The sequence below is a fragment of the Pipra filicauda genome, unplaced genomic scaffold (genome assembly GCF_003945595.2).
Source record: "Pipra filicauda isolate LSUMZ 115617 unplaced genomic scaffold, ASM394559v2 scaffold72_size3293161_pilon, whole genome shotgun sequence".
Taxonomy (NCBI): domain Eukaryota; kingdom Metazoa; phylum Chordata; class Aves; order Passeriformes; family Pipridae; genus Pipra; species Pipra filicauda.
Window position 1 is genome coordinate 1,268,098 of NW_024104898.1, and position 15,743 is coordinate 1,283,840.

Genomic DNA, 15,743 nt, shown 5'->3' on the forward strand with positions numbered 1-15,743 from the left:
GATGATCTATAACACAACAACACGCTCAGAGCTGACAATTCAATACTTAAGATTATCCTGATAGGTACAACTTACCAGGCAGCACTGCTAGGAAACATGTTAGCATTGTGTGGACAAAATAAATATTTCTAAAGTGTTAGTCCCTGAGCAGCAGCAACAAACTAGTTTGTGTTTTTTCATCATATATAAAGCAGGATGACCCATACTGTAAAGCAATCTCTCACACGTTATTTTCTAGAATAATAAACAGCTATGATAAATCTCTGCACAAAAAAGCAGGCTGTCTGTTGTTTGTCTTTATTCTTTTATGTGTTTGGCAGCTGCTGTCAGGACATTTTCTGTTAGTGAAACACAGCACCATCTCCCTTCAGGTGAAATACTTGCAGAAAGAATCAACAAGACATTTCTGTGAACACATAACAAAAAAGTTTGCATGAATAATTTAACACGGTAGCTGAGTTTAAAAATAGCTAGAAGATTCCAAATTAAGTATAGAGACAGGAGCTTTAAAAAGCCTTTTTCCCTACTTTAAGCAGCTCTTCCAAGTGACAAAGAAACTACATTACTGCAGGGCCATAAAAGCCCCAGGAATCAAGAAACCTCAGAATCCAGCACCCTCTCTTGCCACTATTAATACCTGAAAGTAGCCTGTACTTTTTAAATTCTATTTAGAAAATAATTTTTAAACAAACAGCACTCAGGAATCACTGTTATTTCATAAAAGTTTAATGTTTGTTTTTAAAATAACACTGTTTAATCAAGATAAAGGAGTCCACACATACAGAGTCTTCTTGGATGCTGGCAAAAAAGCTTAAATTACAGACATACCTGTGAACAGCAGGTTTAACCAGTAAGAATATAGAAAAAGCCTCACTGATTAATCACATTAATAATAATGAAAAGAATGTGCCCTCATACCAAAGGGGAAAAGATACCATTCCAGTCATGCAAATCTGCACTCACCTTCTCAGAACAGGTTTACCGAAGTCCAGCAATTTCAGATAACATTTTCTTAGCTCCTGCGGAAAGTAATCAAAAGCCAGCAAAGACAATGGGCTTTTTACAGCAAACTCTTACGTTCATCCCAAAATCCAGTTTGCTGAGCATTTGTCAGGTTCAACTGTTACATTCCCAAATCTGAGGCCCTTTTAATCTTTTAATTACTTCCCTCCCTCTGCATCAAAATCTTTCTGGAAGAAATCTGGCAAGCAGTGAGAGACCAAAATGTTAATGGCCATTTGCAAAAGCAGCTGCTTTGCTGGCTCTCTGCAAGGTAACAGCCCAAGTGCAGAGGGGGTGCACACCCACAACCGGAGGCTACAAGCTGGGTGTTGAGCCAGATAAGGGAGAAGGCTGATGAGAAGCAGACCCTGTGGAGGTGGGATAGATGGGGAGGTATCAGGACATTTAGATTCACATGTAGGCTTGAAGGTATTCATCCCTCCTCTCATGAGCCATAACTAGCTGATGTGAGAGGCAGCTGTCATGTCTTAGAAGGTGTCATAAACCATCAAAGACCCCTGAAGCACCCCCAGACGCATTTCTGAGGCCTTCCACCTATCCTTTCATTTCCTTATACAATTTAAGTGTTAATTTTATGCTTCTATATTGCTATATTTCTACAGATAATAACCAAAACAGTTACATACTTCCTTTCCATTGCAACCAAAATGTCCTGAAATAAACCTGCCATATATATATATTTATAAACACCAGTCGTTTTGCTCTAACCCACCCCAAGGGATCTATTATTAACAAGAACCTCAGCTACTCTGCCTTCAGGGGCGGGTTGTAACATAAGCTTAATACAAAATGAAAACAGCTGTCATTGAACATACTGTGTATGTAGGAAGTTCACTGGGAGAAAGGATTTGTAAGAAGTAGAATAACTAAAAGCAATGTATTTGATGCTTTGGTCTACGATGCTAACCATATAAAGCAGAGGGTTTCATCTTAAAAACTTGAACTAAAATTTTCAACTTGTAAGCCTTTCTTCCATTCTGAAGCACAAATTCAACTCTCGGAGAAATAATTACGGGTCATTTAGTATCCTGAATGATCTTTCTTCTGTAGACATTGTAGACGCTTGAAGCAGGTTGTCCATGCCTGTATCTTATTTCAAATGCCAGACAGATCCAATGTGAATGATGAAATACTACAGCAAATGCAGATATGGGATTTTTTTTCACCCAGCCAAACTGAATCCATAGCGTGACTTCACTGCACTGAATACATAAAATACATGTGTGAATTACTTTTGTAATCCTATCTTGGACAGTATGTCTAAAGACACAACAGAGATATACTAATTTTGAACCTCTCTCATACACTTGGTAAAAAAATATGTGTGAAACTAACTGGTAAAGGACATGAAGTTTAAACAGTACCTGGGAAAGCACCATCTTAAATGGGTTTAATTGCATTAAGCCTTCAGTTCTTAGGAGAAAATGCAGTGACTGATATTCCTTTGCTAATTGACTTTGTTCTTTCTTTTTTCCACTAATCAAGCATGTCTAAATACCCATCTTGCAGGTGCCTTGTTATGAGTCCTTCTCTCATCTAATTATTTGGCATTTACATTTAATTTCATTTTTTCATCTCTTGACAGGACATGAATACACTCTAACATGAGTACTGATATGAGGACCATGCCTACCATTTCTTTACCAGATAGCTGCTACAGGGCTTTTCATATTCTTCAAAGCTACCATGGCTCCTAAAGACTTACTGTTTCTATATTCATCTAAAGTTTGTATGCAAATTAAACAGGCTGGTATCCCCAATGATTTGTAGCATTAGGTTCTGGCTGAAACTCTCCCACAAAAGCAGTTTCTTGGAGAAAAATTCTTTTTGATTAAAAACTGAGAACATTACCTCTTGTGTGTGCTTTACTGTCTGTAAAATGAAGATTCTTCAGTCAGGCTGCTGGAAAAGGGAATGCTGTTTCCCTCGAAGCAGCTCTGAATTCAGGTTTTATTTCCTGCAGGTATTCAACTGTCCTCCACCACCTGCCTGAACAATTCTAATGGGTCTGCTCTCTGCATCCCCAGTTGATGGACAACTTCATGGGAATTGTAACAGCAGCTTGACTCATTTTACCCGAGCCTAGAACTGCTAACATATGGTAATCAGCCTTCTCATTGCAAGCAAGACAGCCCAAGAAGAGGTGGAGGTGGGATCAGAAAACAAACCCCAGAAACTAATTCTAAATATGGAGCCTCGGATTTCTGCTCCGGGGCAGAATAGAATAGTCCACAGCTACGTTGTTTTGCTCAAGTTAGTTACAACCATGAATACCTCCCTATTGGCTGAAAACAGGTGGTAGAAAGGATAGTCCAGCAACCATAACCTGCGTATCTCTCTTCTTCATGCTAGACGGAGGCAGAGGAGTCTAGTAAAATAAATTTTATGGCTGCTTTATACTCCCACAGTGGTGGCACGTAGGCTGTGTGCACTTAACCGTGCAGCAGGCAGAAGGGGACTGAATTCTGTCTCAGAGAGTGATTTTGATCCCATTACGTTTTTGTAATGTTCAGAGTAATAAAACAACACATCAAGCACCCCATAAAAACCTGTCTCATGTGATTTCTTCTGCCCTTTGCACTAAAGAAATACAGTTTTGTCATGCTTTGGGTTGCATTAGTTTGGTAGATGTTAGTGTTTGGGTTTTCTTTAACAAGACTTCTGTTATCATTACTTACTTCCAGTAGCTATTTCTGAAAACTGTTTGGGTTTACCGGGATAAAAAAAATAATTGGCCTTTGCCACCTTTTCCTACTGTTTCCATGAGCGAAATTAAAGTTCTCTGTGAAGCTTCTCTTAGATAAGAATTGGGTGTTGATTTCCTTGGCAAGAATAAAGAAATTGTAAAATCATTAAAGTTGGAAAAGACCTCCAAGATCACTGAGTCCAACCGTTAATGCAGCACTGCTGTGTTCACCATTATACCATGTCCCCACGTACCACATCCACGTGTCTTTTGAACACTTCCAGGGATGGCGATCCTGGGATAACTGCCAAATGGCAGAGACCTTATATCTTCATCTACTACTTGTACTTTTTACCACTATGACAAAAATACATTCAGAAAAAAAATTACTAAGAGAATGATGGTTTATGCATTTCTTCCCTGCTCACATGCCATTTAAAATTCTAAAACAAACAAACAATCCCCCCCCCCAAACCCTTTCTGTTGCTTAGTTAAACCTCAGTCAATGACACGATTCCAGCAAGCTAGAAGCAAGACTCACCTGCCCAAGAGACTACCCCAGACAAAAAAATGACTGTATTTATCTAAAACATTACTTTTGTAAATATATGAAGGCTGCTTTCTCCTTTCCAAATGCCTGTTCAAAGAAAGTGGAAGTAGTATTAAAAACCCACCTGGACTTACAACAGTTTGACAGGATGCCAGCAGCTTTTCTATGGCTCTTCTTCCACTGCTTCATCAAGCTTGGTTTTGGAACAAACTTTATCCAGGAGAAAGGCATTTGTGCCAGCCTCCATCATGGCAAACTAAAGGCTGAAGCATCAAATGAAGGCTTAGAGTTGTCCTTTGAATTCACTAGGTATTTGTGTATGGTTCGAAGTAGTGTAAAGATAGAAACATTCAAATTATGATTGTTTCCTTCCTATCAGCAGCTTTCAAAAAACCAGGAGAATGGTAATTTCTTATGCTTTATGCAGTTTTTAGAGAACTGGGTCAGGAAGGAGAGGTAATGCTGTATTGTACCATTCAAACACACAAGTAAAACCCCATTAACTCACCCCTCCTCCTGAGGATCTGGAAGAGTCCAAGGCCAGCCTAGAAATTAGGCTTCCCAGTCAGTGCACTATGCTACAGCTCTGCCAGCACAGGGGACCAGTACAGTGGATAAATCATTTACTGCATGCCTCTGGAAACCACAGGAAAAAAAAAAAAAGAAGAAAAAAAAAGGAAAGAAAAAAGAAAAAATACATAAATAAAAATATATGCCATTTCATGAAATTACAGTGTTAATGCCTCTGTCTGCCAGTCTGCCTAGATGTCATCACCTACACCACCTGTTCCTGTCCAATAGTGGTTTTACTTCTTCCTCAAAAAAGACCAAATTAACCTTCCTTCCAGGAATAAAGAGCCCGATTTTCATTCAAGGATAGAACAATTATTTGAATAAAGGGCATGAAAAGAAGTACTATTTAATTTATACCAGAGGAAGGTTCAGATCCTGGAAAGCTTTAGACAAATACGAGGTAACAATTCCCAATTTCTCCTTCGCAAAGCTCTTGCTTGTGCTTGCTGCTAGCTCCTCTCAATTCATGGCCAGCCAGGTTCAGCACTGACCACCACCACTACTTGTAGAATCAACTGTAGGAGAGAACAGAACAAGGAAAATAGATTTATATTGTCCTTTCCCCCAAAATAAAGTTAATTAAGAGTACGTCCCACACAGATAACACAGCACTGAGTAAGGTTGTCTGAAGGACATGATTGTCCAAATTACTTGTTTGCCATTGCATGCACTGAGACCTTCATGAAAACCAACCTGCAAAAGGAAACTAACCAGAAAGCATTTGTGTGTTCCATAACAGCACCAGGTAAAATGAAGAATTTAGAAAAATTCAGCCTTCCCTTTAATATCTCCTTTCCCTGCACTGATATCCCTCAATAAAAAGGCAAGTAAGAAAATCAGTTCCCCTCTTCCTCTGTTAATTTACAAGGGACCAGGCACTTCATTGAAGAGAATGAAAAGAAAATAGGAGGGGAAAATTTAGCTGTCAAATGTAAACAAATAAACTCAGGTATATAATAAAAAAATACAGAAGAAAACCAAGAAATAACTACAAAGGACTTTTTTATAAACCAGGATTTAAGCAATCTCTCACTTAACAATTCGATTTTAAAGCTATCGAAGTATGTCAAACCTTGCTCTCTTTGTTGACAAAAAAGTTATCTGATGAAAGTAGTGCAACGACACTAAAAAAGATTTCTTATATCAATGCAGTAACTGCTTAACATCATAAAACCAGACTTTCTCAAAACTCTCTTCCCTTCTTAATTACTTTTTTACTGTTGACTTGACCATTTATAACAGATTTCCAAATTCTGCTTAGACAGTTCTTACATTTCTAGTACGAAAACCACCATAACGACTCTGAAAAATGGTTCATACCTTCTTCACACATAGTCATGGAAACCGAAGAAAAATGGTGATTTTGCTCCCTCAGGCAGTCCACATGCAGGTACTAATTACGGAAATGTGAGCTCTGCTGGGGTCCTCGCCTGACACCCCACCTCAAGCTTTGCATAGTGTTCAGGACTTCAAACAAACTTCTACTGATGATGTTGAAAGTAGTTCTTCCATTGACTTTAGCTGGGAACAAATTGTTTTTTTACTGAGCAGGCTAATTGTGGAGTATCTTCATCCTCTACAATTTCTCAATTTTATCAACTACTACAGGAGTTAGAAACTAATTGAAATAAAACACTTTCCTTAAGGAAAAAAAAGAAAAACAAGAAGAAAGCCTTGTTGACCTCCATATGTTTATTTTTTAAACAATTTACAAATAAAAATGTTGTATTTATCCAAGCAAACACATTTAATACTTTAGTCTTTAACAAGCTATACAAATGAGAACCATCACACCAGAGCTTTTGATAGCTCAAGGACCATTCAGGGTAGGCATGCATGTGTCTGTATCACATGAAGCGAGTCCAATTCCTGATACCAGGGTTCTGATCTTCTACTTCTTCAGAGCTGGTCAGCTGCTAAATGATTTAACACAAATAGTTACTGGATCACAATAGAACGAAAGCAAGCCCATTTCAAATCATGTAAGTGACCTCAATTTGTCTGGTCCAGGTGTCAGGCCACAGAGCCTTACCGATTAGTCTTCTTCTCCAAAAGCCAGTCGAACAGATTTTCTCCCCTTGCTTAGTGAAGTGGCATCCACACATGTGCTTATACAATACAGTGAAACAGCTTAAGTACAGATGTAATACAACAGTAATTACAATTCACAGAGACAGATAAACAAACAACAAAATCAACTCTAATCACATTCTTGCATTTTAAAAAACAAAGTAAACAAACCCAGACACTGCAGTTCAAAGAAATTTTCAGTTTTAGCTCTTCTGCAAGTCTCCATTTCCTCAAGTTCTAAATTGCTGTTCTTGAGCTTGTCCCAGCAGCTGGGCTACTCATGATGCTACTGACACAAACAGGGTGAGCTGGAAATCATCCAGGAACGGTCAAAGAATAAAAGCCCCCAAAATAAAGAACAAAGACGCACGCATTATAAACGAGATTCCATTTTAATAGCAGAGTGTAGAAAAGAAACTGGCAAAAAAATTCACATGAAAAAACATTTTACATAATTAGTTATGTACAGAATAAAGTATGTTCTGCCCTCTGATGATCTAAATTTCACTTTAGCCAAGTCCTACCACAGAATGCAAAATACACCCAAAACTCTCAACTGGAACAAAAAAAAAAATAAACAAAAAACATATACATAATCCCAGCTCTGGCTCCTCAAATATTGGGACTGACTGGGTTTACTTCAACCCACTGGGCTTTCTGCTACACTTTCAGAAATTCCTGAATGTGTTGTAGCTTCCAAACTACAGTCAGCAGCTTCTGATTGCTCAGTCTTCTTGCTCTGGATAGTGCATCCTCCCTTGTCTCCTGAGCCACCAACCTTTCCATGTGTTTCTTTGAGCCCAGGAATGAAAGTTTCCATGCACCCAGAAGACTGACTTTCTGTGCTGCCTCCGTCACAACTCAGTGACAGCATTTCAACAGTGCCGGCTTTGCTCTCCTCCACTTGCAGAGGTATCTCAGATGTGGGAGAAATGCCCTGCATTTCTAGAACTGGCATGACCACCTCTGTAGTGTCACTATTTGAGGTCTGTGATTCAGGCTGCAGTAGAGCTTTTTGAGAAATCTGTGTGCAAAATTTATCTTCCCGACTGTCAGAAGTCAATGTAACAAAATCAGTAATCTCTGTTTCATTCACTGTTTTTTCAATGCCCAGCTTTTTATGTCTACTGCACTCCAGCCTAACAGATGCAATAGTTTCTAGTTCTGTGACTTCCTCTGTATTCTCATTTAAAAGTCCTGCTGTATGGATGCTGAAGCATTCCTGTTTTACCTTACTGTCTCCCAAACTGAAATCAGTGCTTTTGAACTCAAGTTCTGCTTTCTGTGAGGGAGTTTTAATGTGTTTCACATCTCCTGATGATCTCTTGATAAAAAAATTATCTGATCTTGCATCAGATCCAGTGTGTTCTGATGACTTTTTTTCATTTTCAGCTACTAATTCTAGATTGGATCTGAGGTGAACAATATTTGAGCAGGTATTGACTAAGCATTCAACTTCCTGCCTCCGGTTTTGAAATTCTGAAGCACTAACTTCATTAAAACCAGATTTTATCTCTGCATTTGGAGTATCTGATAGATCCCCACCACTTTTAGAACAAGATTGGGTTGTGATGGCCTGTTCTTTTCCATTACTAGTTCTGGAAGCGTCCCAGAGCAAGTTTGGACTATCAGATTCTGAGCAAGTTCTACAGTTATCATTTAACTTTTCCTCTACCAAATGAGAATTCCCCAAATTTTGAATTTCATTCTGTATTTCAGGCAAAAAAGTCTTTGGCTGTAAGCTATGCTTAGGCTTTACTGCTTTTACCTCCCAGTCCTTCATCTTTGCATCCTTCTCCAAGGTACTAGGAACATTTATGTTTGTAACTGCAGTTTTAGTTCCATCCTCCTGTCCAACTTTCTCTTGGACCTCAGTTTTCTGTACATCACAAAATTCCTGACTGCCTGCCTGCTCTCCACCTCCTGTATCAACAAGTCCAAGTTCTACAGGCATCTGGATACCAGAAAGTGTTTTTATTTCTGGCAATTCTGTGACAGATATTTCTGAGAGGTGAGGCTGAAGTGGTTTCTTGTTCATTTCAGCCTGATTCTCACCAGGAACCAAACTCCCTGTTACTTGATTATTACACTGTGAGAAATCCACATTCTGAGAATCCTCTTTCAAGGAGGATGAGCTACTGTTTGTTCTAGGGTTTGCAGACAAGTCTGCAGGTTTTGTTAGGTTAGGGTTTTCTCCATTTGGAAGTGCAGAACTTGCAAGCTTATTGTCAGCTGAACCCTTTCCACCACTACTGTAGAAAATATCATAGAGATCTTTAGCATTGGCTGTGGCCAAGCAAGAATTTCGTTTTTCTATCTTTTTTGCCTGCTCACTGAAAGCAGTTGAAGGTGGTGGTGGTCTCACAGGCATTGCCAGCATTGTCTGTTCACTTTCAGACACACCTGGAGCTACTTCATCTGCAGGGATGAGAGCTGCCTGCTGGACTGCTGGCGGAGGAGGATGTGGAGGTAGTCTATCTGAAGTCTGAGAAGATTCAGTTTTTTCTGCTGCTTTCAAATCCTCCTCTGTCCCTTTTAAAATTACTTCTTCTCCTCCAAAAGCTTTTGAGATGATATCCGGAGGCAGTAGAAGATCTGCATTCGTTTCTTTTACCACTGGCAGTGGTTTGGTGGTAGCTCCAGAGGATTTTATGGATAAAAAGGTGTTCAGAGGTGCTGGTTTACTAACTGTTGCAGTATTAGACTTCCTGAAAATCATGGTGGGGACTGGTAGATTGGGTAAAACTTTTGCTGATGTTGGTGTGGAAACAACTGGTATCCATGGGCTAGTGTGTGGAATAACGGTTTTCCCAGACAGCTTGATTTCAATGGGCTTGATATGGGATTTCACAGTCTGACACTTGTTCTCCTCTTTGTTTCCTTCTGTATTCTCCTCCTTTGGGATAGCTCCTCCTGGGGTTTTATCCTCTCTCTCAGTCTTTTTCCAGCTGAATTTCCCAAAGGAAGTCTGGCTTGGTGATTCCTTTCTATATTCCTCTTTCTTTTCTTCTTTTTTCTCCTCTGTCTTCTCTTCCTTCTTTAGCTTAACCATGATACCCATTTTTCGCCCAGAAGAATCTATTTTGCCTTGAGTTTCATTACTCCCTTCTCCAAACTCTGGGTTGCTCTTTACTTCCTCTTTCTTTACTATTTTTGGGTTTTTCTCATCCTTCTCTTCTTTCTGTTTCTCAACTAGTTTCCTCTTCAGCTCATTTTGCCGTCTGCGCTCTGTTTCCAGAACTACAGCCAATCCAGCTTGACGGTCTAGATTTCTCCTCTCTTCATAGAGTGGGTTTTCATCTATGTATTTCTGTGGGAATAAACAGCACAATTTTAGCCACTGTTTCCATGAAAAATAAATAAATAAATTCAGCTCTGACAGTTTTGACTTGTTCAGTGAGTGCTAAGAGACAAGAGACTTCTTCCTATCAAGAAACTGAGGTGCTACAAACTCCACATTCTGTGCTTGCAGCAGAGCTGTCACTCTACAGAAGACACCGTTTCAGCCTCAGGCAGATAAAAGATTAGCCTCTATGTAGTGATGTAGTGAGAAGCTCTGTTTATTTAGTTTAGTAGAATGTAGTGAAGATAACCAAATACATATACTCCAAGGAGTTAAATGCCATTCTTCAGGAAAGGAAGATGGAACAAATAGAAGCTACCGTAGGGAATGTCTTGCTCCTGGTACACCAGTTACCAACCTTATATTTCTCATTGTGGGGATGACTTTTCACATGCTGCTCTGCTGAGATTTGATCTCCAAAAAATTCATGACAGAGCTGGCAATAATATCCAGTGATGGGAATCAGAAACTCAGAGCCTGAAAAGGCCAAAGAAAATTATCAGAGAAACAAAACTTAATAAATGCCAAGCTCTTAACAAAGTCAGATAAATATATCAAAGAACAACAGCAAAATCTCCAGCAATGTTCTTTTTGGAACAGTTAATGTTGCTCTCCTGGACAGTTACAGCATAGGAACCATCACTACCAGGAACAAACATCTAAAGTGAAGAAGTTGCGTTACTATGGTTCAAGAAATTATTTAGGTGCTCTCTACCCGCATTAAGGCAATCCACTGTTCAAGCAGGTCAATATTTCCTACAGTCTTGATCTATTTTCCATCTTTGTGGTATAGTCTGCTCAAATACTAAACACCTGGTTTATAAAGAGAATATGAGTATTTTCTTTGAAGTTCAGCAAGACTTATGCCTACAGAATCAGCTACAGTTATCTAACACGCTGCACATTCTTCTTTAGTAGGCACTACTACAAGTACCCAACAGATAATTAAAATGAGATTGATCACTGGCAGATTGATCACTAGACATTCAGATTTTAAATCTTGCATTAATTTTCAAACCCCTTACAGCTCCTCCCATATGACTTTCTCAGATTTTCTGTACCCACACTACACCAAGTACTCATCAGTCCTTTTTCAGGGCAAGCTCTGCTAAAAATGCACCGAATAGAAGAGTCTATTTGCAAGACTGTGTGGAGTACTGCACAAGATCTGCCCAAACACGGCAAACTCTTGTGGTCACACTCTGAATTCTAACATGTTAGCAAAAATCACTTCAGAACTACAGTGGAGACTGAAAAAGTCACGTGGTATTCAAAATATAAAACTAAACTCTAAAGAGAAGAGAAGGCACCACACTATATTTTCCTATACTCCTTCTTCATGACCTTTTCCACAAGAAAAAACAGGAAATTAATTAATTTGCCTTTTATCTAATAATACAGTATCTATATGTGCTCCTATGCCAAGGTAAAGGTTTGAAATTCCTTACTCGGAGCAACTGGAACCTGTTGGAGGTCAAAGAGGGATGATACCCAAGTTAATAAAAACTAACATACCTTTGGCAGGAACCGTTATCTTATCGATGCGTTTTATGGAGTCTTGTTTGGTCTCACTCTGGGTCTTCGAAGCCCAAGGTCTGTTGTAAGGATCCAGGGTCTATTTGCACAGTGACAGAGGTATATAGGCTCATGTATTACATTAGCAAGGCAAGTACACTTGTCTTTTTCCTTTTTAACATCCTTTTAGAACACTGAACATTAAAATCAATGTGCAAATATTTACAGGAATTAGTTTTCCTCTCCTTCCCCTCCCATTTTGCAAGTTACAATGACAAAATAACCTGTGAAAAGCATACAATGTAAATGATCGCAAAGAACAGGTAAACATATGAAACACAAGTGGCAAACCTGAGAAAACTGAACACAGGCCCCATTTACACTAGTTGGAACACACTGGTAGCTGTACAACTGCTCAAGTCCAATATTAGGGGAAAAGAATTTGATAAGCAACTTCTTGGGTTCTTTATAACTACTTCAGGTTCTCTTGTAAAATGTAGTTCTGTGATGTATGTTTTAGTGTTAATATTTATAGCAACATGAAATGCACTTAGTGAAGGAAGCCTGCAACATACCTGTCTGTGTTTCTTATTATGCATGTGTGTGAAAAAGTCAAACATGGTCCCGCAGATGGTATTGCAGTCTTTGCACCAGTGGTTCCCTGCATCATAATATTCATAAATATTGGCCAACTGGAAAGGATGTTTGGAGGACTGTGAAGAGGATTCTGCTGGCTTCGGGCTTCTACCTCTGGATTTTTCATTAGTAGTTTTTGATTCCTAAATTGAACAAAAGGAAACACTTCTCTAAGACAAGGCAGGACAGACATAATGCTCCAGAACTCAGAACCTGCCTCCAGCAGAAGCCAAACACACACACAAAAAAAAAATATATCACCTTTTCAGCGCCCAGGCTAATTCCACTGTTTCAGAGAGCTGGTATTGCCGATTAAGACGCTGCGTGGCTGCAGTGAAGAGTTTCCAATAAGACTCCCAGATGTAATGCTGGACGGTTGTAGGTAATCAAGGAACCAAAATGAACAAATTCCCTATGGCATGCACCCTTCCCATTTTATTGGTTTCACATAATGATCTGAATAGTTCCAATTTACTGTACTAGCCAAACAGTGCCCAGAAGATCTAAAATGGTTCCCTTAAAAGCATTCAGAAGTTACTGTAAAAGTAGCTTGGATGAAAGCAGAATGGAAAACGACGTAAAAATTAGTTGACTGAAAGCATTTAACTCAATCAGCTTTATTGGATTATTTGAGTGTTCTTGAATTCTCCAGAAGACTCGCTGTTTAGTAATAATAGAAAGATGGTATTCTGTTAATTACCTAAGCATAATAAAGTGAAGGATCTCATGATTTAAACATGTGATGTTTGCACTTACATCTGTACAGAAAGACACCATACAGTGATACACAGACATTTCAGGACTCTAGCCAAAATTAATACTAAACTAACACTTGTAGAAAAACCAACATTCCCTGAAATAGATCACAAATAAGCCCTGCTAATTTAGATTACGTTAGTACTAGATGTATTTTGAGTTTTGAGTTATATTTTCAATGGCTGAAAGCCCATCATGTTATCATTTTAACCTGCATGGCAGTCCAGAAAGAATAGCATGTTAACTTAGCAGACTTGAGTTGGTTGCATGATTTCCAAGTTATTCACTATCAGTGTTGAACAAATTTACTTAAGTGGATTCAAAATTGTTAAATAACATCTGCCTTACTTGAAATTCCTTACCACCACCCCACACAATATACATTGTAAATCAAGGAATGAAGAGACACCTAGGCCTCTATGCACTCCACAGATATCCCAATACAATCTAATTCTTGGTAGCAGAGTAGCAAGTGACCCACTGAATATCTGCACGTATTCTGTCTGCCAGAACACAGAAAAGCTGACATTCTCTTAAACAATGAGACCAACTTATGATCTGCAAGAAGTGCATAGAAGGCTGTTCATGATGTCTGAGAAGCATCAATGTTAATGTTATTTACAGACATATGCCCACCCAATATATCCTATAAAAATATTATCTCAATCAGAACTTTAAAAAGACAGTGCTTCTCACACAGATAGGTGACAGCCAACTCTTAACTCCAGTTTGTGCTTTACCCGAGCTCAAAGATGCTTTTATAATTTGCTGCTATCTAGAGCCCAGACAGGGTGATCTGTCTGTTTAGCACTTCTGCACCGACTATGGAACTACAACACACAGACACAGGTTCAGCAGCAAGGGACCAAAAGGTACCTTGCAAATAAGCAGAAAGACAGATGCTTTTGCCCTTAGGTTGGCAGAGTCAACTGATCTCAGTGCCAACAGGCCTGAACCACCTTTCTTTTCATGAAAAAAAAGTTAACAATCAGAATTACAAGGTGAATCTTAGAGATTAAAGGCAGAACCCTATGTGCCTACATATGTCTGAAAATGTTAAATATTCCTGTCCAGAACTCAGAATTTTCTACATTAAAATAAGGAACTATGAAAAGGAGATCAAGTCATTATGGGTTTTGGACAATACAAACAATGCAAGCGAAAATAATAAAAAGTATATTCACACATGCCATATCCCAAGAAAAGAAAGCAATATAACTTGATGCAATGTTGAACTTAACAGACATTGTTGCCTACTTTAGTTTCACAAAGTGGTGACTGAAGCAAATGATTTGCAAAAGTAAGTGGACAGTAAACTTCAGTGATATTTCAAGAAACAACAAAATCAAAAACAAAAGCAAGCCTTTAAATGGAAGATATCTAGTTAGAGTTCTCTAAACCAGACCATCATAAATCATAAGTTTACAGGATACATAGATTTGAGTGACCTTGCAGGAAATACAGAATCACAAAATTGGTCAGGTTGGAAAGGAACACAGTGGGTCACCTGGTCCAACCTCCCTACTCCAGCAGGGTCATCGTAGAGCACATGGCACAGGATTGCATCCAGACGGTTCTTAAATATCTCCAGTGAGGGAGACTGGGCAATCTGTTCCAGTGCTCAGTCACCTGCACAGTAAAGAATTTCCTCTTCATGTTCAGGTGGAACTTCCTGGGCATTAATTTCAAGTATGTTGCTTTTTGTCCTATTGCTTGGCACCACAGAACATATCCTGGCTCCAGCCTCTTGGCACCCTCCCTTTGGATACTTATAGACATTGATGAGGTGCCCTCTCAGTCATTCTTATAAGTCATACCCTACTAACATTTTCCTCTCTGCAAAAAATATATAAAGTCTACAAAATATATAAAGTCTACAAAAAATGCATCTACAATCTCCCATCAGCTATTTCTGTTACGCATTTGAATAAACATCTGAAAAGCGGGATAATTAATTTTCTGAATATGTGCATAACCTTTCAGATGCTGGTATCATACACTACTTCCAAAGTAAAATCTATCTTCTGGAATGCGGTATGCCGTTTTGGTACATCCAGCCCTCAGCAGTACAGACTGTGTAAGAGAGATCATATCATGCATACTGATATTTCTTAAGAGAGAACAAGTAGCATGTACAAAATGATCATGTTCAGCTGATAATCATATGTAAGTCTTGAGATTTGTTACTATCATTACCCAGTGAGAAGACCAACATGTTCCAAACTTGCAGAGAGCTTTGCTGCTACAAGCACTCCTCCTTGAAAGGCCATGCCAGAAATGTTGTACAGAAAGAAAAGTCTGTCCTCCTGGTATGGCATTGAAACCAAACAGCTACAAACACTCATGATACTGTTCAATCCAACCAATGCTTCAGCAAAACCAAGATCAAAAACAGTAAGTGATATTAAACTGCACAAACCTCCAAGGGAAATTATAAACACTGATACACTGACTCTCATCTGCATCACCATCAAAGCCAGTGTATGAGATGTGGTAACAAATGACATCAAATGACCCTCCAGTAAATGTTTGGGACCAGGTGTCTCCCCAGTTCCCTCTTCTCTTAGTGAGAAAATCATTAGGACACAAGC

At 38.9% G+C, this 15,743-nt stretch overlaps 1 protein-coding gene across 1 annotated transcript in view; it reads right to left on the bottom strand.

Moving 5' to 3' along the window:
* Positions 1 to 710: 710 nt before the first annotated feature.
* The window catches only part of ZNF318 (zinc finger protein 318), a 32,227-nt gene continuing 17,194 nt past the window's right edge, over positions 711 to 15,743 (bottom strand). The window contains exons 7-11 of the mRNA XM_039389485.1: positions 12,336 to 12,539; positions 11,761 to 11,860; positions 10,604 to 10,722; positions 5,190 to 10,212; positions 711 to 4,895 (exon numbers count right to left, since the gene is read on the bottom strand). Of these exons, the coding sequence (XP_039245419.1) occupies positions 7,543 to 10,212; positions 10,604 to 10,722; positions 11,761 to 11,860; positions 12,336 to 12,539 (3,093 nt within the window). The 3' untranslated portion in view covers positions 711 to 4,895; positions 5,190 to 7,542. The remainder of the gene's footprint in view (positions 4,896 to 5,189; positions 10,213 to 10,603; positions 10,723 to 11,760; positions 11,861 to 12,335; positions 12,540 to 15,743) is intronic.